The sequence below is a fragment of the Scophthalmus maximus genome, chromosome 16 (genome assembly GCF_022379125.1).
Source record: "Scophthalmus maximus strain ysfricsl-2021 chromosome 16, ASM2237912v1, whole genome shotgun sequence".
Classification (NCBI taxonomy): domain Eukaryota; kingdom Metazoa; phylum Chordata; class Actinopteri; order Pleuronectiformes; family Scophthalmidae; genus Scophthalmus; species Scophthalmus maximus.
The window spans coordinates 5,492,161-5,519,913 of NC_061530.1; the positions used below are offsets into that span (position 1 = coordinate 5,492,161).

The 27,753-nt window shown below is 46.2% G+C and overlaps 1 protein-coding gene across 13 annotated transcripts in view; it reads left to right on the forward strand.

Annotated features, from left to right (window-relative positions):
* Positions 1-812: 812 nt before the first annotated feature.
* LOC118287977 (protein shisa-6) overlaps positions 813-27,753 on the forward strand; it is a 60,343-nt gene continuing 33,402 nt past the window's right edge. For all 13 annotated transcript variants that reach the window (XM_035613687.2, XM_047327840.1, XM_047327842.1 and 10 more), the window contains exons 1-4: positions 813-903; positions 1,242-2,223; positions 3,926-4,086; positions 11,283-11,384. In XM_035613687.2, coding sequence (XP_035469580.2) covers positions 1,700-2,223; positions 3,926-4,086; positions 11,283-11,384 — 787 coding nt within the window. In that variant the 5' untranslated portion in view covers positions 813-903; positions 1,242-1,699. The remainder of the gene's footprint in view (positions 904-1,241; positions 2,224-3,925; positions 4,087-11,282; positions 11,385-27,753) is intronic.

A 27,753-nucleotide genomic window follows, 5' to 3' on the forward strand; every position in this document is an offset into this window, starting at 1 on the left:
TGTGCGCCCTCCAACCGAGTGCACCTGGGAGCAGCGTGTGCAGGAATTTTTCATCACGACCAAGATCGTGCATCTGCTGGTTTGAAGGTCTGTCAATGGATGCAGATGATTGTTCTGAAAACGTGTGAGGCTTTCATTGGTGACTATACAGCAGGAGAATAGAAGACATTGGCAACATCATATATATTTATATGAGTGTGCCATGCAGCTTTGGCTCAGTGCAGCAGTGCTAAAACACACTTCACTGGTGATGTAGCCCTACCATCAGTTCTCCTCATACCCCCCCCCCCCCGGGTGCCATGGCTTGGGGAATCACTAGACCAACAAGAAATTAACTTTATCGGAAATAATGAGTGCATTAATTGAGAGGGCACGGCTAATTGCTGTTTCATCCCGAAAACGATGCTTGTTTGCAGGCTATACGTGGCTGCGAAGTGATAGGGGCCAGCTGCGCAAAAAGCGCCGCGCGCAAGAGTGGATGAGGAGACGGTTGGTCGCCGGAGACAGCCAGCGACCGTGTTGCGCGGACGGGGGTCCGTCCGGCAGATTGGATTAAGGAGCGTTAACTGGGCTGCATTGGCTCGCATTCGGGACGGCGCGTTTTGGGGTATGGGGTGGGCGCGGTGCGCTGGAACATTTACCGATACTTGGCTGAGTTCTGACGCCAGCACTGGAGTGATGTAAGGGGCAGGGGGGAGGGAGGGAGGGAGGGAGTGGAGAGGGAGGAGAGAAGGAGAGAGAGAGGGAGAGAGAGAGAGAAGGAGAGAGAGAGAGAGAGAGAGAGAGAGAGAGAAGGAGAGAGAGAGAGAGAGAGAGAGAGTGTGTGTGTTCGGAGCGCTGATATTCTGCTCACTTTCGGAGACCCAGACAGAGAGCGACTCCCCAGCGGGTATCCTCGCAGAGGTAGGCTGCTTTTCACACTCCCACTCTCTGATTATAATCGAGAAAAAAAAAGAAGCGTTAAACTAAATTTCAGTTTCATTTGAAAACACTTGAGAAAGGAATGCCGCGTATCCATATGCGTCCGCGTTTCGGATGCGGCGTTAACGCGTTGAACAGCTCGCGCAAACGGAGAGGGTGACTTGTATTGATGGCTCGTGTACTGTACGTGTCCAAAATCCGCCCAAGTTATTTGGGCGCGTGGGAGACTGCTAATTATTAATGACGCGCCTCTGACGTGTGGGGGGGGGTAACACCTAATGAGCCCGCCTGGTCTGTTTGTTTCCTTCCCCCCCCTCCAGCCGAACTTTGACGCCGGCAGAAGCGGACTCGGTCTCCAGCAATCAGCACCTCGGACAGCGACGCGCCGCCGAGCGCCTCCACGCGCGAGCTCAGCCGCGGGAGGAGCGCACGGGGGCCCCCGCGCTTCCATCAGCTCGCCGGCGCCGCGTCGGGACATGGTGCCCCGCTGCCTCCGCCGCCCGCCGCCTCGCCACGGGCTGTAGCTCGCCCGAGACTACCGACAGCAGACACGTTGCCCCCCCCCCCCCCCCCCCCCCCCCCCCCCCCCCCCCGCCACTGGGCAACAGTTGACGACGAGTTTGCGTCCAGCATGACGGCGGCGCAGGAGACCGAGCAAGCAGCGGAAGACTCGGCGGCGAAACTTGCACCACTCGACTGAGCCTCCGCGCGTTCGGCCACACTCTGGTGTCTCCACCGAAACGCGCGAGGGTCGCCGCGCAGAGCTCGCCACGCCACCATGGGGATGAGGCACCTGCTGCTGCTGCTCGTGTACCTGGACCCGCCGAGCGTGTCGAGCGCCGCCGCGGGCGGCAAACGACCAAAGCCGGGGCCCCGCACGGGGGCCAGGGCCACCGCGGCGCCCACGCTCGCCCCGCCGCGGAAGACGCCGGCGCCCGTCAGCAGCCACGACACCTGCCTGGGCTACTACGACGTGAGCGGCCAGTATGACAAGCTGTTCGAGTGCAACAACACCGACCACCGGTACTGCTGCGGGACGTGCTACCTGCGCTTCTGCTGCGAGTACAAGAAGGACCGGCTGGAGCAGAAAGCCTGCAAGAACTACCAAACGCCCGTGTGGGTGCAGACGGCCGCCCCGTCGCCCGTCCCGACCGGCGAGACGTACGACCCGAGCATGGATCAGACCAGCACGGCGGTGTACATCACCTGCGGCGTCATAGCCTTCATCATAGTGCTGGGGGTGTCGGTCAAAGTGGCGTACGACAAAGCCACAGAGCCGCCCCAGGAAATGAATATACACAGGTGAGTGTGTCACATATGTGTAGTCTGCTCAGTGTCTTGTTTAAAACACGCCTCTCCTAGTAGAAGAAACGGTCCATCATTTGCACCATCTGATAGACTGTAAATATTTGGACAGGTTATTAACCAGATGGACGTGTAGACCGCGTGGCGGTCGGAGGTCAAAGGTCATCACGTCACATGTGACTTCTTGTCTCTATATTCGCAGTTGTGGTCAGGTGTGTGTGTGTGTGTGTGGGTGTGTTTGTCCCTGTATCAGTGATAATGACTGGCAGTGTGTTTGCAGTAATTGTTAACAGATTGTAATCTATAAAGCTCAGCTGATGAGCACCTTTCACATCAGATCGTCAGATTTGCTAAAAACGATCAGGGGGGAGTGATCTACAGCGTTTGTGGAATGGGCGATGGTGTTTTGCGTGAAGCAAGTGTGTGCGTGTGTGCGTGTGTGTGTGTTTGTGTGTACATCTGTCATGTGTGGGAGTGGGGAGATGTTTGTTCGTTTCTATCGCAGATGAATTATTTCCCCCAGCCTTCAGGGTGAGATGAAAATTACACATGCAAATGTTTTGATTCGCTCACCCAGATATTTAGGGCCCCACTACAATGACAGCTGGCAGCCAAGTTATGGCTGCCAGCTGTCATCATACAGCTCACAGCCTGACCCCCAATCCTCCGTCGCCACCGCCTCCCCTCCGACCCCACCCTCTGCACACCAGCACATGGCCTGTGCTGGTGTGCTCAGGTACAGTGATTTGGACGGGCCACGCTCAGCCCGCGGTGGGATACCGCGGCGAGTGTTTGCGTCTCAGCTCCTCAGCTGGCCCCTGCCGCCTCCCTGCGTTCGACATGTGCGAGCCATCATACATGAGTGGACCACATGTCGTAGACTGTTCCCACTTGGGTGAACAAACGCTGACACACATTATTTCCTCAAGATTGAATCGTTTTTTTTATTTTTTTTTTATGGGATGCATTATTCAACACTCGAGCGATCTTAGGACGGTGAATAATGGATTGTGTTAACGTTGGGGCTGTATCAAGGTCATGTGACATGCATGCACCACTGCACATTCAATAAGGAACAGGGAGGGGGGGGGGGCTGGGTGGGTGAAGTTAAAATATTAATTCAAACGCAAAGGTTACGCCGCTGATACATTTGTTGTACAAAAGCTTTGAGCTGCTGCAGCACTGCAAAAGTAATTTGATTTCCTTTTTTTTTTTAACTGAAGCTTTTTCTAAAGCAAACAAACACTTTTTGAACTTTCTTTCATCATGATCGCTTCTCCCTCTCTTCCACCCCCCCCCGACCCCGGAGGGCTCCATCCTTCCATATGCACCTGGTGCTGTCTGAAAAACATTCAAATTCACCCCAATTAGAAGAGAAACGCTCTCACACATCCAACGTTGTTTCTCTTGCAAATGAACATTCGTCATGTTCCCAGCAGTTAAAACAGAGATTAAAAAAAAAAAGAAAAAAGGAGGAGAAGAAAGGGAGCAGCTCTGAATTACCCATAATGGCACACCGCTGTTTGAACAATTAGCAGCCATTCGCTGTGCAGTAAACAGACAGGTTATCATTTTGTTCTCACGTCAGTTCAGCTGCACTGTGAGAAAAAAGAAAAAAAGGAAGCTGGAGAAACATATTTCTGCGACGTTAACAGCCATTCTTGTTTTCTCCGTGTGTGTGTGCTTTGTCTGTCTGCAGGGCCCTTGCAGACATCCTGAGGCAGCAGGGGCCCATCCCCATATCGCAATACGACTGTGAGAATTTCGCAGCGATGAACGGCTCGCCCAAGGACAACACGCCAGTCAGAACCTCGTCCAAGAACCACTACACCCCGGTGCACGCCTCCAAATCCAACCACGGTAAGAGCTCCTCTCCGAGGACTCTCGAGGCTCTAGAGCGTCACAAGGCGGCCACCAGTTAATGTGCCAGGACTGTCGGTCGAATACAGCTTGAAGTCAGATTTCTGCAGTTTGACCCATAGCCTATACATCCATTTCAGTGTGTCCATTGTAACGCATTCGCAATATATATATATATATATTCATTATTTCTGTATACAGTTATGCATTCCCCTCCAGAGACTGCAACCACCGGCAGCGTAATCTCCAATGTGAACATCCAGTGATCATTTGATTTGAGTAAGAGAGCGCGAGGAAGAGAGTGACAGAGAAAGAGAGGGAAAAAAGGGGTGGGGGGGTGGGGGGGTTGTCTGCTAGTGGAGATAATTACAGGCTGGCAAGGTAGCATGGCCCGGCAGTCTCTGACAGGCTGCAAGTGATGACCTCTCAGTCAGTCACCGGGCGAATCCGACGTGGCGCACACAGTGTGATTTAACTGCGCAGTTCAGGGAAGAGACAGCGGACATAAATCTGTGATAGGGCTAAAAGCCGCTTGGAGGTGGGTGGGGGGGGGGGGTCGGAGGAAGCCGGTCGGCACCAGCAGGTTCTAAGGCGACGCAGGTGTTATCAGATCGAGGGAAGAGAGGGACACAGATGGGAAATAATGACACATGGCAAAACGCACAGGAGTCGCTGAGACGGAAAGAAAAACAGAGAGACGCGTGGCGGCGCGGCGTATATGGGCGAAGACATATCTCAGCGTGTGGACGTGTAGGTGGCCACTTTGCAGCCGTCAATGCACCGAAATGATGACGCGTGTAGTCGGCCATTGCTACAACATGAGTTTAAAAAAAAAAAAAACTGTTTTTGATTTTTAATTTCACTACTTCAATAATGCATCAATCAGAAAAAGGAAGAAAATCAGGTTTCTGTTGAAAATACAAAAATTTTGTAAAAGTGAAGGATTGACTTGGGATGAGAAATTTGGGGTATGGATGTTTTAACAGGACAGCACTGTCTTTTGTAAATATATATAATCATTCTTTCCCATTCCTTACTTCCGACCGATTCCATCATCAATTTTGCAAAATGCTGTTGCAGTCATTTTGAACGGCAAGTCCGGATTGACCTTGGTTCTACATGGACCAAGAACGCGTGGTTTCTGCATGTGTGGCACTAGACCAGTTAGAACCTGCTTCTGGAATCTGATTGGTGGACCTGGTCTCCCTCACCTTCACCGCCCTCAAATTTACTGTACTCACTATCACAAGATCAGGTTCCCCTTTACGCCATAAACTGTAGCTGTGTCAATATCTGTTGGTAGGAAAAACATTGGTCTTCATTACATACATTGATTAAAACACATCCACCATTGAACATTGTACAAGGGACCTAGTGTAGCCACACATCATTGTCAAATGAAAAATCACACAGGATATATTTGAAAACATCCATTGCTGACGTTTCTATGGCAATGAAAGGACACGCTTCATCTTCATTTGAAGATGTTAATACAATCAGATTTATCTCAATATTTTCTGGTAGTGTGCTACATGTGGCCCTTTTAGAAACTGTGTTCCCACGTTAATGTTTTAATATCTATAAATGGGGGGTGGGGGGGGGGGGTGCAGTTGCAAGAATTAGAGAGTTCACAGGGCATTAGAGGATATGAATTGTGCCTTTTATTAATGTCCGCTGGCTGTTACAGGTCCTGAAAGCACCTGACACATTATTGTTCTCACGGTTCACTCGAGCTACGGGACGGCATCCTTGTCTGCAAATAATGAATAAAAGATTGGTGCATACCTTCGGCTTCATTTGTGCTTCTACAGTCTTTATATGTCACGTTAACCTGGCCTCTTTCTGCCACTTCCACATCTATCCAATGCTTGCCGGAAACGTTTCCTTGCAGCTCAAGTGTTTGTTTGCGACCGCAGTCTGCGCCCGTTCACTTGGGCGTCTCCCCCACTCAGTCGCCGCATGGGCGCCCTTTTTAGAATGGTCACCAGGCTGATACGCAGCTGCACGTGGCGGGCTGCCTTCAGTTGCCGTCCTCGCATGCATTCGTACTCGGTAAAGATTCTGTCTTCCTGTCACGGTGCCTTTGCTGCGACTAGGTCGCCTGTTTGCACCCACCATCCCCCAATCAGGGACCGCAGCAGTCCTGACGGGGTTGGACATGAAAGGCAGTGACAGCCCGGGCGAAAGCGTGGTTAATGTGTGCATATAAATTGGGAGCTTCGACGACACTGTGGAGCGGGAGCCCACTCACTCTCACAGAAAATGCATATTCATGTGCAGCTAAATGGGCATTTGGCACAGAGCGAGTAGGCAGGCCTCTTAAGGAGATGGTTGTCGGCCGGAGTCGCTACGCTGCTCAGAATTGCACTTCACTTCCAGAGGTTTTCTCTTTTTTTACCTTTTTGTTTTTGAGACACTTTCAAATCAGGTGGAGAGAGCTCATAAAGCAAGTGGCTAAAGGGCCCGAGAGGATCCTATCAACTTATGTCGAGAGTGGGAATAACATCCATCTCTCCTTCGATCCTCAGCATGTAATGATGCCCCGTCGCTCTCAGCAGTAATCACTTCCTCGCTCAAGTATGTCTTTTTCATCCTCGGAGCTTTGTTTAGGCTCAGTTCAAGAAATGCATGCCGGTGTTTTTGGGGTTATTCTTTTGCAAGCCGTGAGTGGTGACATGGTGTCCTTGGTGCACCGCAGAGCTTTTCTGCATTTTAGAACAATATCCAAAAAATAACAGGGCCTAAAGCGAAAACAGTGCAGACGGCATAATATGATACCAGAGCAAGTGCTGCTATTTTTACTCACATCCACTCTGCATTGTCGTGGCGCTTGGATCCTCTCTTTAGGCCGGGTTGTAAACACAGAGCGGCCCACAGCCACAACAACGAGCAGATCTTGAAAAGAGAGGAGTAGGTAGCCAAACAGGAGTTCGCCGTCGGTTAAAGTAAACAATAACCGCTTCTCTGAGTAATGCAGTTTAGCCTGCGGCCCTCCGCAGATGAAGTTGATTTTCTTTTTTCACTGCACACCACAGGCACAAGATTTGCCTCTCTGCTATTTTTTTTATTTTTTTTAAATGTGTTGCTCGGTTTCCTCTCTGAACATTTCTTAGTGCACGGAATGATGAAATATAGTTTCCAGGTAGTGCAGAGGGAAACTCTTCAACAGAGACCAGTCGGAAAAAACAGCTCCTCCAATAAGGTAGATTGGCCAAAAGAAAAGAAAAAAAAGAAAATAGATTCTGACTTATGGGGGGGGGGGGGTGCATTTGCCACACCAGAAGAATCAGAATAAGGAGCATAAGAGGGATGACTGTGTTCGTGAGTGTGCTCATGTGGAAGTTGAAAAAGCCTTCAGCGAGTGACTGTAGGCTGCAGTGTGTGTGTGTGTGTGTGTGTGTGTGTGTGTGTGTGTGTGTGTGTGTGTGTGTGTGTGTGTGTGTTTGAGATCCTATGCAAGCACTCCGAGGATTTGAGCAGTCAGTTGTGAGTGAGTCAGAGGCGAGCAGCCTCCCGAGCTTAAAGGTCAGCCGCTGTGGACAATTAGAGGTTGTGATGATAGAATAACATTTCCAGCTATTTAACAGCTTTGACATGACCTTCAGGTATTTTTAAATGCGCGCGTGTGTGTGTGTGTGTGTGTCTGTGCGCGTGTGGTTGTGTAGTTTGTTTTCTGAGAGAGTTTATAGCAAGTTTTGCCTTGATAACGAAACATTGATTTAATGAATCTAATAATTTGCCATTGGGCACTGTGATACTCATATTTACTGAGCCCTCTTGCAACAACCATTACCAAACACACAAACACACACACACACACACATACACACACAAGCAAAAAAAACCTCCTCCTTCTGCCCGCAACCTCCCTCCAATTAATCCTTAAAGTGTGCACGGTAACATGTCCTCTGTGACCCTCGGTGGCTCCCCACTGGCCAGATAATCATCACCCACATGTTAAAAGCAACATTTCTATGCTGACTGCATCAACATGTTTTTAATAGGAGCGTCCTCTCGAGTGCACCGTGTGTTAAACTCAGCATCCGAGAGACCCCGCCTAATTGTCTCCTGGCCCAGATCTCATTATTGCCCCTGATTATGCAGCCGGACCCCCCCAACCCCCGTGTGTACACGTGTATGTGTGTGAGGAGGTGTCAGTTGTGTGAATGCAGGGATCTCATCAGCATCTCTTTCCAGTTCGCAGCACCAGTTACTGTAATATTGGACCAGTGCGGGCCGTGATACTGCACTGCACCATTAGTTTCACGAGCAGGGGCAGGGTTAAAAGCCTAACGGACATGTATTTGCCAACATGGCAGTTAAAGAGCTTCTTTTTTTTTTCCAACGTGTTTCTCGGACTGCTCGAGCACAAGAGGAAGATAAAGATATGATGATTCGCAGGGCAAAGCCCCACGCAGCTGAACGACTTTATCGAGATGATGTACACAGCTCCTTGTCCACTCTGGCAGATATCCGCATTCTGATAATGCCATGAAATCAGCACACCATGTAAATTACCTCTGCCTGGCCATGTTAAAGTGTAATCGACCTTGGTTCAGATAACCTCCCCGACGCCAGCCACACACGGCGTCACATCCAGCTTGGTTTAAAAATATAATTATCTTATTATTCACATTATCCCACTCGCAGAGGTAATTCAGAGGTGTAGGTGTCCAGTGACGATGCCTGATTAAAGAAGCATTACCGTATGAATCCGCGGCGGCTGCTCGCTCCAGTGCCCGTTCATTTCCTTGGCACACTGTTGAGGTGAAAGTCACGAATTCCTTTGTATCAAGGACGATAAATTCATAATGCGTAGCCTTCCCCCTGCAGGCTCTTCATGCTACCTCACCTTAATGAGCTGGGAATGGGAGCGGGAGGAAAGAAGGGTGGGGGGGATTGCTTTTAAAGGGTTGTTCAGATTCAAGGGTTGTCGCAGTGGGTTGTGGAGGGGCCTACCAATGACAAAGGTGACAAAGGGAGACAACAATGGCTTGTGTGCATGACACTCACAGAATTGATGGAATGGGAAAATAACCCCAGCGGATACTCCATCTGCAGCCATGGAGGCAGCGCGGGGAGACGTGTGATTGAGTTCAAAGTGCATTGGCATGTGGGCGGTGGAAACCTATTGCTTTTTTATTTTCTGAAGAACACTGCGCCACGTTTGCTTGTGTGGTTCACAGCCCGCCGCCCCCCAAACGGTGCCTGGGGGAAACGACACCGCAGGGAAGTTTTCTATTTGACACAAGGAAGACAACGCAAGCGGGGCCATTGAGCACACAATGGAAAAGCCCAAATGCTGTTTCCTAATACAGAAAAATAATCAGCAACATTTTTTCACACTTCACTGTAACTTTATTTCCAGTCATGGTCAGCTAAATATCTGAAAGGGAAACCCACCGACTATACGCATGGAATCGGAGGTGCCGATGAGTGATACTGTATGTATGTGAACAAAAACCCTGTAACAGAAAGAATAACATGAAACTTGGGAGACATGAAGGAAGTTCCAGGTGCCACTAACAGATACAACCTGAGCCACACTTTCCAACGTGAGGACCTGGAAAAAGGACAGACTAAACAAACCTGCAATGTAGAGGGTAGAGGTAAAATGGACTGTATTATATAGCGCTTTTCTAGTCACATAGACCCCTCAAAGCCACATTCACCCATTCACACACATTCATACAGCGCTGCTAATTACCACGCATTTTTCTGTCACATTCATACACATTCATAGTCTGTCGGAAGAGCCGTCAGAGTTAAGTGTCTTGCCCGAAGACGCATGCGTACTGGCGGAAGTGGGGATCAAACCGCCAACCTTCGGTTGGGTGGACGAACGACTCTGCGTCCTGAGCCACAGCCGCCCAGGGAAGAGGCTGGAAGTCCTGCAGCACAGAGATCCAAAACATTTCCAGGGAGGCCAGAACAGAGAAAATGGGAGGAAGAAAGAAAGAGGGACAGAGAGAGATAGAGAGCCGGGACGCTCATGTGCTAGAGGGAATAAAAAATAAGGGTTAGAGAGAGGTTTACAGTGATCTTGTCGGCAGGACAGTATGGAATACACTGTACTGTACCTATTAGGTTCCATGGATTTATTGAGATTGAGAAATGAACTTAGAAAATAATTGAAAGATCAGTCGATACAGTAGATAGTCATTATTGTTCAGCGTGACACTTCCGACAGGTCGAAAGACTTGTGACCCCCTAACGTTGGCAAGTCGAAAGACTTGGTGGAACCCTGACCATACCCTTAGTGTTGCATTTCCATGCGTCATTTTTTATTATTCAAGTCTCCCGGTAGCTTGTGCGCGAGTTGCAGCACCGAGAATTGGGGAGCTGTTGACCATAACTGCCAGTTGAAGTTGTAGCAAACAGCCGTGTCTCATTTTCTGAACCAAGACAAGTGTGACCGTTGGTGTCCCCGCGCTGCTGCTCCGCTGTTTCCGAGGTCACCGGAACCAGGCCGAACCTTTTTCTCAGCCGTCCTAACGTCGCACCACTGGCTGTCCTGTCGTTGGTGGGTGGTACCGTCATTTTCATGGCCCTTCCACGGACAGTGTGCAGTGTCATTAAGTCACATGCTTTGTATTGGTTAGTTTTGTGGGTTTAGATATTTTTAAGGTGCAATTTAGTTTTTTTTTGAAGATACATGTTTTCTTCCAGCCCTAACCCCTCAATATATCCTATAGTGCAACTTAGACCCGGCCCGTGTCAAGTTAAAGCAAAACTCCACATCCCCGATGTCATCGTTAAGACATCATCTGAGACATAATCTCAGATTTCACTAAGCTTCTCTAGCGCCACTGAAGAAAATATACCAGACTTCCCACAGGCATATTACGCATGGCTGCTAAACGGACCCTGTTGTGTGCAACTGTCGGAACTGCCCCTTCTAAAATGTAGAAATAATGGCTAAATACCAACCAGTGACATTTTGTCTGTGTTTTATTAGAATTATCTTGACAGAACTGACAGGATAAAACTATCCCATGAGCAAATTTTATCTGGAAAAAAAAAGAAGCTCTGGTCATCTTCACACTTGGTCCATGCCCCACTACTGGAAACCACTATGTTAGCTGTCTTGCCAGTGCTACTAATGCCTGACTGATGAGATCAAACGTACGCTGCGTGTATATTCTGCCTGATGTTTATGTGTGTGTGTGTGTGTGTGTGTGTGTGTGTGTGACCAGGACTCCACTATGGAAAGGAGAGCATCCGGAGCAGTGGAGGCGCTGACCTTCACAACTTCATCTCCTCGGGCTTCGTGACATTAGGTCGGGGCCATCAGAAAGGTAGAGTACCTTTTCTTTCTTCCTCTTCTTCTCTTTCCTCACACAGGAGATTGAATGAACTCCTCTTATCTACCAACACGGCGCTCTATACCTGATGAATGTTAAAAAAGTAAAAAGAAAAAAGCCAACAACAAGTTTCCAGATTCAATTTCCTTCCTAAAAAGTTCACCTGAACTCCAGCTGACGGGCAGTGCCGGCGGCGTGGAATAGGTGACTCCAAACGCATCCACAACACACACACACACACACACACACACACATAGAAACAAACACAGCCATTAGTCAGGGCCAGAGTTTTCCCATGGGTAATACACTGATCATTATGCAGCCATGTTGGCTGGGCTCTTGTGATTTATTCCATCCATTTTGGCTACACAAACCCAGTGTGTGTGTGTGTGTGTGTGTGTGTGCGTGCGTGTGTGTGTCACTTGGAGGGGGGTTGCGGGGTGAGCTCCTTTACCTGATACTGCTTTCGAATGTTTAATTGAGTGTGTTTGTGCCTGTGCTGGTTCATGGTGCCTGACCCTTTAGTAAAAATCGACATGGTACTAATGTAATTGTGGCTCCGCCGCTCTACTGTCAAATGTGCGTATTCACACTCTGCATCTTTGCATCGAAACCTGCCGATTTCCTGTTCCTGATCTCAATTACAGCAGCAGGTGACCGATCCGCGCTCGAATGGATAGCTGTTCAGATTCATGTGTTGCTCGGCAGCCCTTCCTCCGGCGGTGACTGATCCTTTGTAATAAAGTGTCATGGCTTTGTGCGCAAAAAACTGCAGGGGCCCGGGAGCTTCTCTTCCCTCTCATTCCTAATGAGGAACCATTGTATTAATGTTTAGATGAAATTTGCTGTTTCTCTCCTCGCTCTTTACTTCGCTTGTTTTCATCCCCGGAGGTGGTCCGTGTCACAATAGTATATGCAGCCAGAACCCCCCCCCCCCCCCCCACAAAAAAAGAGATGACCAATGAGAGAAAAATCATCAGCTCTTATGAATCCTTATTCCTTTTAAAATAGATTGCCCGTGTGCAAATATCACAATAACAGCACTCCAGTAACTCCGGCTATGTGTTTGCCACAACAGCGGCGTGGGGGTGCGGTTCAGCGCTCAGCATCCGTGCAGGCAAAATGTGTGTTTTCCTGCCGCGGGTAGCCTTTGATTCCTCTGCTGCGAGAAAAACAAATGAAACGTGACAGACGGAGATTTTGCAAAGGTCTGCTGATGCTCAAATTTCCTGCTGAGAAGAGAAAGGGGGGAAAAAAGGAGAGAAAAAGAAGAAGTACGTGAAGCGTGCACAGAAGCCCCGGTTGTTTAACAGTGTTCTTCCTCTCCGAGGGCTCGGCTCAGCTGCCCTGCGCCCAGAGGCAGGTGTTGCTGTGGTTTGAATCCTAAAATCGATGAAACGCTGGTCTGAAGTTTGGCTTCGGATACTGTTGCTGCTTGGTATAATCTTTAGCATTTGCAGCGAACAATCCCTTTCAGGGTGCTAGAGGGAAATGAACAGTTTGACCAAACCTCCCCCGTGCTCTTATCATCTCTTACAAGCACTCTCCATGAGCAACAAAGGCGGAACTGCTTCAGCTGCATAATATGGGACTGCTGTCCTTGACTGATTGACGGCTATGAATGGCTCCTACCTACAGTATACTCAGTGCGTCTGACAACACGCGGTCATTTATCTTCCCAGTTTAATGATCCGCAAATTGTCAGTAAATCACTCGCTCCGTCTCTTGACCCCCGGCATTGAATTCAGGCCGAGGAAAAACCGACGGTTCGACGTGATCGTCCAGCAGCGGGGAAGCGCGTGGGCGGCCGTGAACGCGCGGCGATGAGGAGGAGGCGGCGCGTTGAGGTTACCGGCGAGTAAACAGTCCTGCTGAATTGAAATCATAGCCAGCTTCATTATGGTTTGAGGAGGTTTGCACAGCTTGGTTTGCCCTGGCTGCGAGTAACAATAGAAACGGAAAAAAAAAAAGAAGAACGCAAACACACATTCCCTGGACGGTCAGAACGTTCCAGTTTCCACGTGAATCTGAAAACAGATGTTGTCTCCTTCGCTGCCTCTCAGTTGTTGTTTTTGAACAAAGTGCATATTGTATGGGGGTTTTTTTTGCCCACACTGACAGAACGAGGTCCAGGAGTCATGGTGTGTCCTCTGGCTTGAATGAGCAGGGCGTCTGTTAAAGTGCTTAATTATACAGATGGAAAGTGTGTTTGGTTGTTAATTATATGGCAAGCTGTGTGTGCGTGCGAGCGTGCGTGCGTGCGTGCGTGTTCCCCCTCCCCAAGGGCCTCGCCTGGCCCTTGGGGAGGACAGGTGAGGTCAGGGGGCCGCTGCTGCGCGTCACAGCAGCTGGATGATGCCTCGCATCTGTGTGGCGCGCTACAAAACAGGCCTGTGAGCTGAGCTCAAGAACGGACGACAACAAGATCAGCCGGGAGCGCTGGGGAGAGAGGCGATCAAATAGAAAACTCACTCAGTTACTTTGGTGTCATTTACCAACAGGGGCTGGTGTAACAACCTTCCCCTCAGCCTTCCCCCCGTCTACCCTCTACTGCTTTACATAAAATGCCCTTTCAGTGAACTTTTAGAGAGGGGGTCACGAACCTCTTGTCACCATGTGCCACGGGCTTCACCAAAGTTGTGTCCCAATTCCAAACTACATGCCACCTCTTGCCAGGTTCTGAGTGTGCTGCGGTCTCAATAAAAAGTAAGGGACGAAACTAGACGTTTAGTATTCAGTGTCACAGACTAAAAAACTCAGTTTAGTGAGTTATGGTAGAAGCAGAAGAAGCCCACAGTGAGCTGACAGGATTGAGATCTACACATTTTACTGCAGTATTTCTTTAGGGGGGGGGGGGGAACCAACGCTTCATCTAAGTTGTCAATTACGTTTTCCTCATGTCACGCTGACCCCTGGAAAAAAGCCCATTTGCGCCAGCTTGGTTGGAAAGGTCACGGTTGATCGCAGCTCGAAATGTTGCATGTGTCCCCCGTGACCCTACGGAAAGCTGCTGGATATTCTGAGCCGATGCACACATTTCTCCGGCAATGCCAAACAGCCAAACGATTTAATGATATAGTCACAGTATAGTGTTATCATATACGGTGTTATTATTATTATTCGCTCATTTGTAGTGATGTCTAGTGAGAGTTCACTGTGTATGGTGGATTCACATTATCCCACAATGCAACATAAAAAGTCATGTAATTAAACTTGTGGCCACTAGTCAAGAGTCAGCTAGACAGAGGCATTTTGATCATTTTAAGATGAAAAAGTAAGGACCTGAGTCATTTCTAAAACTGGTTTTGGTTTTGACGCTCCATAGTTTGTTCATCAGTGAATGACTCCAGTCGGCCTCAAACAGTTTGTGCACGGTGCGAAGGAGTTTCTCGGGAAAATATATATTTATTGTTATTGAAACTTTATTTGACAGCTGCATTTTCACATGACATGTATATTCCTTGGCATATTTACTGTGCATCCTTTTGAGACTTCTTGTGACTGCAAAAACCCCACTATAGATATAGGTACACTTCAGTATGGCATTGTGGTACTACAGTATTTGACTGCAGCTGTGGTACACACTTTTCTAGTTGACTGTTTTGATTCGCACTGCTCATTCAAAAAATGTTTGACTGCACACCACGCCCTTCTCCACGCTGATTATGTCGATGTAGTCGATGATGTTCAACTGAAACACACAATACATTTGACATATTGATGTGTGGTATATGTGATCGTCACACACTGTGTTTTACATGTTACATATACAATATTGTGTACAGAAACAATCATATATGGAAACATGTGATTTACCAAATGTCAAAACAGTGAGAAATTCACATGTAGCACTATTCACAAATATAATTCACAAAAATATGAAAATTTTACATGTGATGCAAAATTCTAAGATATGAACCCCTTTTTTTACAATGCCGAATATATAACTGAAGAAACATGATACCAGCACATATGATTTTTAATATGCATATGACTTTTTAGACATTTCAGTCGATAAATCTAACAGCTCGAATGAAAGCATGAATTACAATTGTGCTTTTTGCAAACCTTCCTCCAAATTTTATAACTCTGGCCTTGTGTTTTCCCAGAGTGACAATCTTTTAGTAACACTGAACTTTATTTAGCGCTCACAGCTGCTAACCTTGCCCCCGTCCCCTCGGCCATCTGTCCGGATCGATGCGCCGCCTTCCACGTTCCCTTTGCTCCTGCGTATTCTTTTGTCCTCTTGTCCAAAATTAGCCAGGCGGCGAGGGATGAGGCTTCTGTCAAACTGAGCCAAACTAATGAGGATGCTCGCTGATGTGTTGTGTGTGTATGTGTTGCTGTCAGATGGGACTGCGCTGTTACAGTGCCTTGGGTGTAAAAAAGAAAAACAGCAGAACTCAGTTTGAAGCTCCAGAGTCGCCAGTAATTGTGTAAAAAGTTCTCTGGAAACATAATCTCATAAGGGCGACAAGCGGGAGCTGGAGCAACTCTGCTTTGCCCTGTTTGCCGACAGTGGTGATGCAACGCCACACCGCATCATGGCTTCTAGCCTACGCAGACTGATGCCCAATCGCCGGCTTATATTAATTGTTCTTGTCACAGAAGAACTGCAGTGTACTTTTCTACTCACTCACTGTCACGGACTAAAACTCCGCACAGTAAATCACTGTCACGTTGTCGCACGCGTTCCTCTGTGCTCAGGTGTGTTCAAGGGGAGCGTGCAGGTTGTGAGATTGCAACTGACGGAACTAGATTACAACTCCAACACCCTGATTGATTGGACTTTTCCGCCTCGGACAGGAGAGTGGATTGACAGCCGGCATGCGAATGTGATGGTGTATTAAAAATGCCGCTCGCCAGCTGTTATTGCTTGAATGCGTCCATTTTAATTATTTTTCCATATGTCAGTCTTGTTGATATGAAACGCGAGCCAAGCTGCAGCATCCGGAGAAGTGATTACTTCAGACAAAGCCTCCATCCTTGACTTAGCGCGTGCCATACTTCATTACCTTGCTAAGCCCAATTTATAATTCTGCCCCGTGCAGGAAGTCAAATTGGTTTTTCATGGCAGACAATTATTATTTTTATTTTTTTTATGAAGTATCAGAATTAGCGGGGGGATGTTATCGCAGGACCTTTATTTACAGTGCAATTTCAGCACATTAGCGAGTGCGAGGGCCACTAATTGGCGTTGTGTTGATGTAGCAAGTTGTACTGTACAACGGTGCAGTGGGAAGAGAGTGTCGGGACCATCCAGGGAAAGGAGTTGTGGGGGGGGGGAAACAGAGGAGCTCACAAGGCGAACACCAATCATTTGGTTCTGCTGTCACGCACTTACAGCCGTTTGCCTCTAATTTGGCCTCTTTGTTTACCTTTTGTGAAGAAGGAGATGGCAGGGTATGAAAAGGCCCTCTCTGCGTCTGAGTTCTCCACTCCAGTCCTCCCCTGTTTCTCCCGATGAATCAGAGGCGGCCGTGGAACAACAAGCCCGCAGGCGGTCTCACCATTTCCAGCCCATGTCATCAACACTCCGGGCTGATGAGGCAGACGATGAAAAACATCCGCCCGTTAAAAAAAAACCTCTGGTGTTGTTTAAGGTACATGAGGGGGAAAAAACCCCCCCAGCTCAGACTGATTCACACAGTGGCCACGGAAAAAGCTCCGACGCGCCTCTAAGCCACAGATGGTAAAATGAGATGTCTGATGCAAAACTCACTATTTTCCAGCAACTGTTTCTCACCTCCGCCTTCGGTCACTTTGCCAGCATCCAGCACTTTATACACATTATAGGGCAGGATATGCCATCTATTAAAATGAAGTTGCTCGTAACCTTTCCAGAAATGGATTACTAATGATCACAAACACACAAAAAGGCATTTTGAGGCATGGCCATCTTCAAACTGCTGCTCTGCACTAAACCTGGCACCCAGGCACCGTGCCGTCATGTTACTTTGCCAATAAGCTAGTTCATACAATACATATGATAGACTCCATCATTGGGTCTTTATTTATTCATCTCACTGCCTGTTATATCTCAAATGGCCTTTTGATGGTCACATTTTCATGAAGTAGGAGGTTCTACAGGCTCCCCTGGAGCTATTTCCCCCAACTTTCCAGGGGACATTCCACCACAGTTACAGCAGCTTGTTTTAATTGTGCCCGTATTTCGCACGCCATCAATACGGTAATACGGTGCCAGTTGCATTGTGCACGGAATTGATTTGTAATTTTAATCAAAAAAATCTTCTGCGTTAAAGGGATCCTTACATTGCAAAAAAAACAAAAAAAACAAGAATGACTGAATGTAATTTACTTCATTTTGCCGTGGAAAAAAAGGAACTACATATTAACCTTTGAACGTTATTTGCGCTGTTTTTGGTTCTCCACTATTTGTTCAAGAAGCAGTCAGGCTAGCACCTGACAAAAGAAAAAAGGTCTCTTCATCACTGGTTGCTCTTCCACCAAAGGTTTTTTTTTTCTTTTTCTCTTCCTTCTGTGACAAAACGTCCTCTTTAAACACTTTGAAAGCAGGTCCCACTCCGGGGAGCAATCTGCGGCCCCACATCGCTCTCAGGGGGCGAGGATCCAGCCAGGCGGCTCTCTTTTCACCCGGTGCCTTGTTTCTGATTGACAGTGCGCTCCTATTTGGCACAGTGTACCTGCTCATACAAATTGATGGCCTGGTTCAGGGGAGGTGGCACCGTTGACCTGCTGGCTAAGCACTCTGCAGAATCGCCATTAAGAACGTGTTAATAAGGTGTGCGGGAGAGAGCAAAGGCCAGGACCACGGCACTCATTATGGGTAGAGAGATCAAGACAAATTTCCATATGGAAGAACGGTCAGACATCCCTATCCCGTGACCAGTCTCTTGAGCTTCTCCTGCTGAATATGCAGGAGAATCCGAGATATGAACGGAGGTGAGTCATTGTGCGGCTGTGCAGGTGAGAAAGTAGAGAGGAACACCGCTGCTCAGTTAGGGGTTAGGTGAGTTGTTGACGGGTAAAGTGGGAGAGTGTGACGCGTCCGTTCCATCGTTCGCGGCAGAATCAGAGAGGAGCAGAGAAGGAACGGTGTCGTACAGAGTCACTCGCTGAGCCTGTCTGCCACGTGAGGAGACCGAGCCGCAGGTTTTTTTCTTCCTCCCTCATTTACACAAGCAATCCTTGGTGTCATTAAGCCAAGGACTGAATGAACGACTATCTCTGGGTATTCAAAAAATGGACACATGTGCCAAACAGGTCGTGGCATTTTCGGAAACATACCGACCACAAAAACGTAGAGGTCAGTGAATGACAAGCCAACCTGCAATTCCTGACGAGACCCCGAGGAACAATAGCACTTCCAGCTACACTGCAGTCGATTACAGTGATGCGAGATGCGGGGGCAGGCGGAGGAAATGACAGTTGGGAGACAGCTCTCTTATCGTTGTCCTTCTGTTGTGGCCACTTTGAAACAAGTGGAGCTATTTGTCTGGCAGCGAGGTATGCTGGAGGGAAGAGAAAGAGCGCTTCGTCTCAGCGAGAAACGGGTGCAGGGAATATGCAAGGAATGTGGAGCAAACGGAATATCTGAGCGGTTAAACGTGAGCGAGCGAAACGAGAAAAGGGGATTTTGAGAGTCGGAGTTTGGCAGTTAAAATGGCAGCAGAAGAGATAGAGAGTCCTCGCAGGCAGGTAGTGGGGGACAATGGGCTGACAAGGCTGCTGTGATGTTTGCTCGGGCGCGGCAGCGCACTCTTAATGGGCAGCATCAATCACGATGCTGCCCACCGCACAGCATGGCAACTTTTATCGCTGCTCATTAAAGTAAGTGCAGATATTTTATGCATCAGTTGAAACAAGGACTTTTTCATGCTAATTTCCCTCCTTTAGATTTCGTTATTCATCATCTTTGATCGACGGGGTCCTGTACACAACTAAAGTCAAGTGGAGAATGCGCGCAGGGCGAATCTGGAATCCGCCGTGTGCTGAAGCATCACATCTGTGGATTGCTTCCACGGCTTAAGTGTATCCAGCAAGCTCAAGAGTTTTAGATATGTTTAACGGAAGTGCAAAATATATTAATCCGTCCTCCGGTTGTTTTGTAAGACATTTCTTTGGATTTAATTTGAAGAAGTGTAATGCTAACTTCTTTTTAAAAGGACGTATTTATTAGTCTGGAAACTCAAGCTCTTCTCTCCTCCACCTCTTCCCCGGAGAGCAATTCCCCGACGAAAAGACCCTTTTACAACTTTAAATCCACAGCTGCTCGGCCCCTTACCTCACCACCTTCACCCCGTCTACTGCAAGTCCATCTAAGATAAGATGACTTGAAATGCCATGCCCTCCGCTGAAATAAAAAAGGAACCTGTGAACTTTGGCCCGCGTCTATCATCCCCGTGGACCGCGTCGCCTCCAGGGTTGGCAGATGAAAAGAGGTTGGCGGTTGAATTGTGCTCTGGGTCTGGTCCTAGTCTTTGAATTTCAAGCTTCTCTTCACTTGGGCTTTCTATTTCATTCTTCTCCTTTCACCGTGTCCACGAGGGGAATTGAATACAGTGTTTTGTTTGAATGGATCTGATTCCATGTCCAAACGTGAGCAGTGAACGCCCTCTCTCATTAAAGACATGGGCGCAGATCTGAGAGCTGTTGATCCACTGCTAAGTGGACAGCGCTGAGCCTTTGAATCAAACAGCCTTTTTCTTTCAAGTTTCCCTATTCAAATTGCCTCTCAGCCCAGATTACCTTTATTAAATTACACAGTGGCGGTTGTTTGGATTTTTGTTTCCTCTGTAAACCTCTTAGCAGGTAATCAGTCATTGTCACTCCCCACCGACTGAGATTTTCGACGCGGCGCATTTCATCCCTCCTGCTCCGGGCTTGGCCGCCTTCGTGCGTGCTCAAGTGCACAACGGCAGAGCACTGCACGGGGTTTCCAAATATTTATCAGGGGGGGCACCAGAAATAGCTGGCTCAAGCAGTTCATCATATTGAATAGCGTGACATTGTACATTGACTGGCGTGTCCTTCACAGGGTTGCTTTGAGTGATAAAGCAGATGTTATAAATAGTCAGGCTAAGGGTGTTGTGAGGATACTTCTCCGAGTGTTTTAGATATAGGCCTGGTCAAAACTGGTCTTGGCTCTGCCGTGTTGACCTCAAGCTGCTTTATATCCACCTCCCTGCAAGGCAAACTCCAGCTCTCATCTGTAATCTATTATTCATAACGAAGAGGCAGAGACTGGGATAGGCTGGTAACTCGGTTGCTTTTTTCTCTCTCTCTCCACCTCGGCCCCGTATTACTATTATCCAGAGGCCATTGTGTGGAAAAACAAATGGAATGATTGCCTTTTGTTGTATACGAGGGGTGGGACATTTTGTATTCTGTGCGGAATTTCAACGTAGACTTGCCATTCTGATCACACTTTCCATGACTGCCAGTTGCATTGTGCAAATAATAATGCATTGGAGGGATGAAATTAAAATTTATCAGCCCTGGGTTGGAATCCATCTCCAGATCTATTTCCAGCATATGGAAAATTGAAAAGGCAAAGGGGAATGCGTGCTTTGAGTTTGGTGTTAATTTAATTTGTTCTGTTATCCTCTCATTTTTTTAATCGAGTCTGGCCAAAAGTTAAGAGTTTGTAGTTAGTCTGTTTGTGCAGACATAGTGGGGTTTTTTTTCTCCAGTGGCATGCACATTTTTAAATGTTTTATTTGGATCTACCAAGAGTAACCATAGCCTAAACCATAACCCTAGACAAAAAACAGCAGTTTGATCCCGAATGGAAGATAAATCGCCATAATCTGACAACTACAATAGTGTGAGTGATACAGACTGTACACATCCAAATATTCAAATGGAAACACATTCCCCAAATGCCAACTGGCTAATAATCCGGTTTTGCAGCCCTAATCATTTTGTAGAGGCTGATAAATTGCTCCTGTTTTTGTGATGATCTGTAATCATTATCAATTTACAGTGGGAAATTGTTTACTGAGCACCTAAACAATTCACAGATTTTGCATTCACTGATGACTAACCATTATGAGACACCGTTTGCTCGTTGTTCTCAGTGAACAGCACAATGAACTGGTTCAACCAAACCTTTAAAGGTACCTTTATATTACCTCTGCCAAGGAGTTCTCATCCATGTCCATTTGTCTGTTTATTTTTCAGCAGTGTTACAACCCAGCACACCCATAAAGGAGAGGACTATAAAAGCAGAGTTAACAAAACTAATCTAACTATCTCAAAATAAACTGTGTGAGTGAAATCAGAACCTAATTAACAACTCTGTTTCTACTAAAAAACAAATCACAGCGAAAACAGCACCCTGGTTCCTAGTGTGACTCAACAAAATTGAATTCCTAAAAGTGAATGTTTCCAAATAAGTATTTTAAACTAAGCCTGTCCTAGTCCCCAGGTTTGTAAAGAAATCAACAATCTTATCCAAATTTGGATATTCAAAGCACAAAGCGCACTGCTTGCTAATTTTCTCTCAATTCTATGGCGTGCTGCCGAGCTAGCCTACCCTAATAATGTTTCAGTCCATTCTTAAAACAATGTAGTCTTGATTGAAGAGAGCCGGACTTGGTGCAGCTCCAATCAGGGCCACAGGAACCTCCAAGCCCATATGAGATCCCACACATTCTGCTTTGCATTATTTAGAATGACAGTGTTAACACCGAATGGAGAGGGGGCGGGCCTATGGTCGTAACGAGCAAAATTACACAAAAGCTACACAAAAAATGACATGAACCTAAACAGATGTCCACTAAACTTGGTGGAAGGATGGGACATGAGCCAAGAAAGAAACCATTAAAAAAAATGGAAGGATCCAGGACCTTTTATCACTAACTTTGAAATTGTGAGAGCATTTTTTGACATTTTCTCAGATTTCCCAGAGAATAATGCATATGATAATATAATAGCGCAATGCATCTTGATGAAAATTCGATTTCTGTGTCTAATTTGCTGCACATCAAAATACAAAACCCAATCTAGTGATATGAATGTTTCATAGGCGGGTACAATTTTTTCGGCCAATGCATGGTAAAAGATAAACCTGTAACTACCAGCAACGTGTAGCTGAGATGCACAACAGTTTTTATCATCATCATTCCTCCTTGATGGAGATTAATTCAATTCAATTTTATTTTATTTGTATAGTGCCATATCACAACATACATTGTCTCAAGGCACTTTACATAGTGAACTCAATATTACAATATTACAGGGAAAACCCAACAAATCCAACAATGAGCAAAGCACTTGGCGATGGTGGAGAGAAAAATAATAATTCATTATAGTAAAATTAATAATTAGGGAATACTGACACATAAATGTAGTGATGTATTAATAATAATAATAGTAATAGGGTTAGGGTTAGGTTTAATAATAATAATGACGGGTTTGGATCCTGTAGCTCTGGGGTCCGAGATCTACTAGGAGAGAGAGAAAACAGAGTTAGTGACATCTAATGTAAATACATGGGGGCAGAGAGAGAGAGAGAGAGAGAGAGAGAGAGAGAGAGAGAGAGAGAGAAAGAGGGAGAAGGAGAGAGATAGAGAGAGAGAGGGAGAAGGAGAGAGCAGGAGAGGAAGAGAGATGCTCATGATATAAGTTCCCACAGCAGTCTAGGCCTATAGCAGCATAATAAATAAATGGTTTATTAAACACCTGAGCAGCTCTAACTATAAGCTTTATCGAAGAGGAAGGTTTTAATTTTAACTTTAAATGTAGAGAGGGTATCTAGAGAGATTATGTAGAGAGATTATGATTCCATGATCTGCATTGTTTGGTTGGATTCACTATGAGGCTTGACTGAATTTGAGGGGGCTGTGATGGCCATGATGTGCCTTTTTAATTTTCTCTTAGGGAGGTGAGAAATTAAAGGGTAAAACCTAGGTGAAGAAACAAGATGAAAATTCCTTCATCCAAACATTTTATTACATTCTCATTTGACAGACGCAGCCCTTAAATACAAAGTGCTAAATTTCTTCAATACAGCAGCGGACGTGCTAGTCAGACATGTTAAGGTGTTGAGGGATGGAATGCCAGGAGGTGCTTTTTGACGAGATGAGTCTTTAAGAGGTTTGTAAGGTTGGACAAGGACACCCCTACTCTGCTAGCATTTGCTCTTCCAGGTTTCTCGTGACCTTGGTTGGGCTGAGAGATGAAAAGGTGATTTAAACATTGATATTGTGCTGGAGAGATCGATTGCAAGGGCTGAATAAGAGTTCAGTGTTTGAGAGTTCAGGTTGCAGGTAGTGTTCCTTCATGTATATGGCTATGCCTGAGAGGCACGCCGAAATTTGCATTAAGATTGTGGAGTCATCTGGTGGGTATAACACTCACAGTTAGGTGTCATCTCTGTTGCAGTGATAAGAGAAACCATGTGAGTAGATAATTGGACATAAAGCAAGTTGTGTATAATGTAAAGAGAAGGGGCCCCGGCAGGAGCCGTGTGGCACCCCAGTGGGGAGGGGATGGGATAAAGATGTTTGGCGATGCCAATGAGGCATTGAAGGAATCCCCTGTGAAATAACATTCAAACCAAGAATGCAATTTCCCCCAGATGCTGATATTGGAGAGAACTGGATGCGCTGGCTCAGTGTATCAAAGGTTAATGATAGGTCCAGCAAGATAAGGAACAAAGACTGAACTGCAGCTCTAGCTTCTCTTAGGGCTTCTATCGCAGAGCTGTTTCATGTGGAGTGGCCACTCTTACAGCCACTCTCTTTGGATTAACAAGGACGTTCAGTGAGAGCAACTCTGCAACCTGTTTGAAAGCAGCCCTTCCGATAGCTTTTGATAACAGTTGAAGTAATGAGAAGATGTCTGTGGAGATTCTTATTCATCCAGGTCATAGTTATCCAAAAGGGGTATTGAATCAGCCACCTCAGGTTACTCCAATGACTCTAATGACCATTGATTCAGCCTGGAGCACCAAAGAACATTGCCCACACTTTACTGAAGTTCAATACCTTGTTTCACCACAACATAACTGAAGAAGCCTCTTGGGTGAGAGGTGGAACGTCCTCAAGACTGTGGACGGAGATGTGCCCTTAACTTGGGTCGTCAGTTGTCTGCTGATGGCTACCACCTTTAAAATAAAGACTCAGACAAATATATGAGCAGAGAGGGTAGCATCTGGTGGCAGTGGAGGATTGAGCAATGTTTTTAAGGTGGAAATTGTCTTTGTTAGTGCTATACTTAAAAACACATAAAAAGCAGTTTTCATGGCATTGATGCTGGATACAAGGGACTGAAAACCCTTGAGATCAGCAGGTTTACTGGTTTTCAGCCATTTTCTCTCAGTATCTCTAAGATCAGTATGCAGCTTTCAGATGGTGTCAGTCAGCCATGGGTGAGGCAGCTTAGAGTGAGTAGGTTTGGGACATAGAGGACAGTGGCTATCCAGGCATGAGGTCAGTGAAGAGCACTTCTACAGAGGAAAACATGCAACGATAGTTCCAGAGATTTGTAAAATCAATGCCAAGGCACACTGAAGCTGCTCTGGTGGCATGGCTCTACGTTGGTATTTTCTTTAATTTGACACCAGGCTGTTAAAGGAGCGGGGTGTCAAATTGAATGGCATCTAGAGATGAGATTTCAGATTGCACCAACTGAATACTCCTCCCTTCCCCCCTCTCTTTTCAAGCATATAGGATAACCTATCCTCGTAAAAACGAGTGTGGTTTGTCCATTCTGGGCTACACGGGGGGCGGGGACCAAATACCTTTGTAGATATTAAGGACTAAAAACATAATCATGAATATTATATTCCATTTATATATTTCAACATATCCAACTATCAGGGACCAACACCTTGTCAAATTTAAGATTATGCTCCAGTTTGAAGGACCATATGAGATGTGAGAGATTAAGAGGAGCTCTGTTGGGCCCATAAAGCCACTCCATGAGCGGTTGGTTAAAGAAATGAAGTGCAACCATGTTTACATCTCTTAGCTGTCATTGACTCCATTCCCCTGCAGCATTCTCCCCATACTCCCTGGCCATAGTGGCAAATTGCCTCCACATTGTTTAGGTGCAGGTTTCTGTGAACTTTTCACATGGTGGGGCGCTTGAATTATCGCAGATAGATGCTACAGATATTCAATCAACTAACCAAGACTGTGGGGTAATAGACAAGGGGGGCTGAAGTATTATAATTGAAAGGCCCCTTCAATAGCGATAAATAATGAAGTTTCCCCTGGGGCCATTACAGGTTGGGGAAGGGAGTGTATCGGATGGTGTTCTCACATATATCGAGCCAGCCTGTTAACCCCCCACTGAGTGAGGCATGGAGGGAATATGATATGGATGTGAAAACACAGGAAGGGGCGTCACTCACATTGCTTCATTATGAATCAGCCGGAACAATGTATGATGTAACTAGTATTATTATTATGTGAGGTGATTCAGTACCAGTTATGAGTACACATTAAAGGCCGATAACAGTAGCTTTGCATGTCACAGCCCACATATTACAAATTATTTATACTTAACATGATGTATTTGGTGGGTATATTTTTCAAAATTTAAATTTTTACTTTTGTAAAATTACATGCATTTTTCAACGATTGGCTTTAATGATTTCTTAGTACTCACTGATGAAGTTTTAAAAGTAAAAAGTCTAAATTAAGGGAATTTAATTTAGGTATTAAAAGCCTACATTAAAGGATACCAATGGCTGTGTTTGCACCTTAGTTCAGCTGTGTAATCAATTACCTTTAACCTCAAGTCTGCATTACATTTTGCCAATTCCATTATCATTTTATTGGATTGCAGGATAAAAATGATTCAATGCATGATCATACATTTTTAAAGGAATGGAATGTAAACCAATGGCTGCAATACAGTAGTTATTTCCTTCTAATCATATTATGTTAGTATGAAGTAATAGCATGACTCACGATGCTCACAAGTTTTAAAGGCCTGCTTCATTGTTTTCAATCAACACCAAAATGAAAAGAAATCAATGGCTTCCTAAAAAATGCAAAAGAAAAGGATACTGTACAGCAAAAATGTCAGGGTTTTGATTGATAGCCTATCCTATGTGTGTATTTGAAGATACACATTTTGAATATACTTTTAAAGATACGTTAAAAGACACTGTTAGGAAACACTTAATTATTCAAATATCTTCTACATTCTAGAAAAGGCAACCTCTCCCTCTGAATTGTATTATGATCAGGGTAGGGGAACCCTCTGAAATCACATTTATTTCATCATTTGACATTAAAGTCACTGACACCAAAGTTTATGAAATTCTATTAAGAGTTTAGCAGGCACATAAATCAGAGTGACCCACCCCATTAATTATTTGTTAGGGATGCCTGTGGGATGCATGAGGCATTTACATAGAAATTTCTGCTTTTACATTTCAGTGCAGGTTTCACAGACTTTTTATGTAGCTGTTATGTGCCTTCTATTGAACCTTAATCTCAACAGAGGTGGGGAACATATCGATTGAGATTTCATAAAAGAGAAAAGTTACATATCTAACTGTGGCCAGTATGTAGTGGACTGGTAGTTCAGCGTCAGAACCTCATTGGAACATCATTGTGATGCAAACCAACCTTCTGGTCGGACAAACTATCCCTATGAAGGCCTGCCATGTGAGTGACATGCTGCCTATATGCACATAGCAATTGGCACACCATTGGAGCGCTTTCAAATCAGGCAAAATTAGTTGCATGCTGCCGCTCCTGACAGATATTAGGTTTTCAATACTCTTCCCAACTGAGAGGAGGAGTTTTCTGTGTCTTAATTACCTCACCATTGGCACAGTGCACTGCAGAGCTAGCGGGAGCCCCGGGGAGATAGGGATTCAGCTGAGACACTCAGACAGCGGTTGGTGACAGCAGCCAGGGGAGGACGCAGTATGGAAAAGGCTCCCAGCTAGCATGCCTGGGATGACAGGAGCGGTGGCGGAGGGGGCCAGTGATCCCTGAGGAGGAGCAGAAGAAAGAGGAAGAGCTAGCTCAAGGGAGAATTCCCCTCAGGCATGTATGGCAGAATTGAAACATCCATATGCCGGCGTATGAAACAGAAGATATTCAGTGTGTCAATGCTCTCAGTCTCTCTCTTCCTTTGGAGATATTGTGTACCGGCTGGTCTGTTTAATTTTGAACACAACTCCAAATCCTCCAGGAATGCTGACAATAGTAGAGGCAAGACGAGGATATGTCAGAGGCCTCAGACTGGGACTACAATGTCATGGTCAGATTGTGGCAGGAGCTATAATTTGTAATACAGCTGACGGTGAAGATATTCAAATATATTTTGTGCAACATCAGTGTGGGCTTGCACAAAAATAGTTTTTTTATTTAGGCACGCCATATAATACGCCAAAACTTTAGGTAACCCG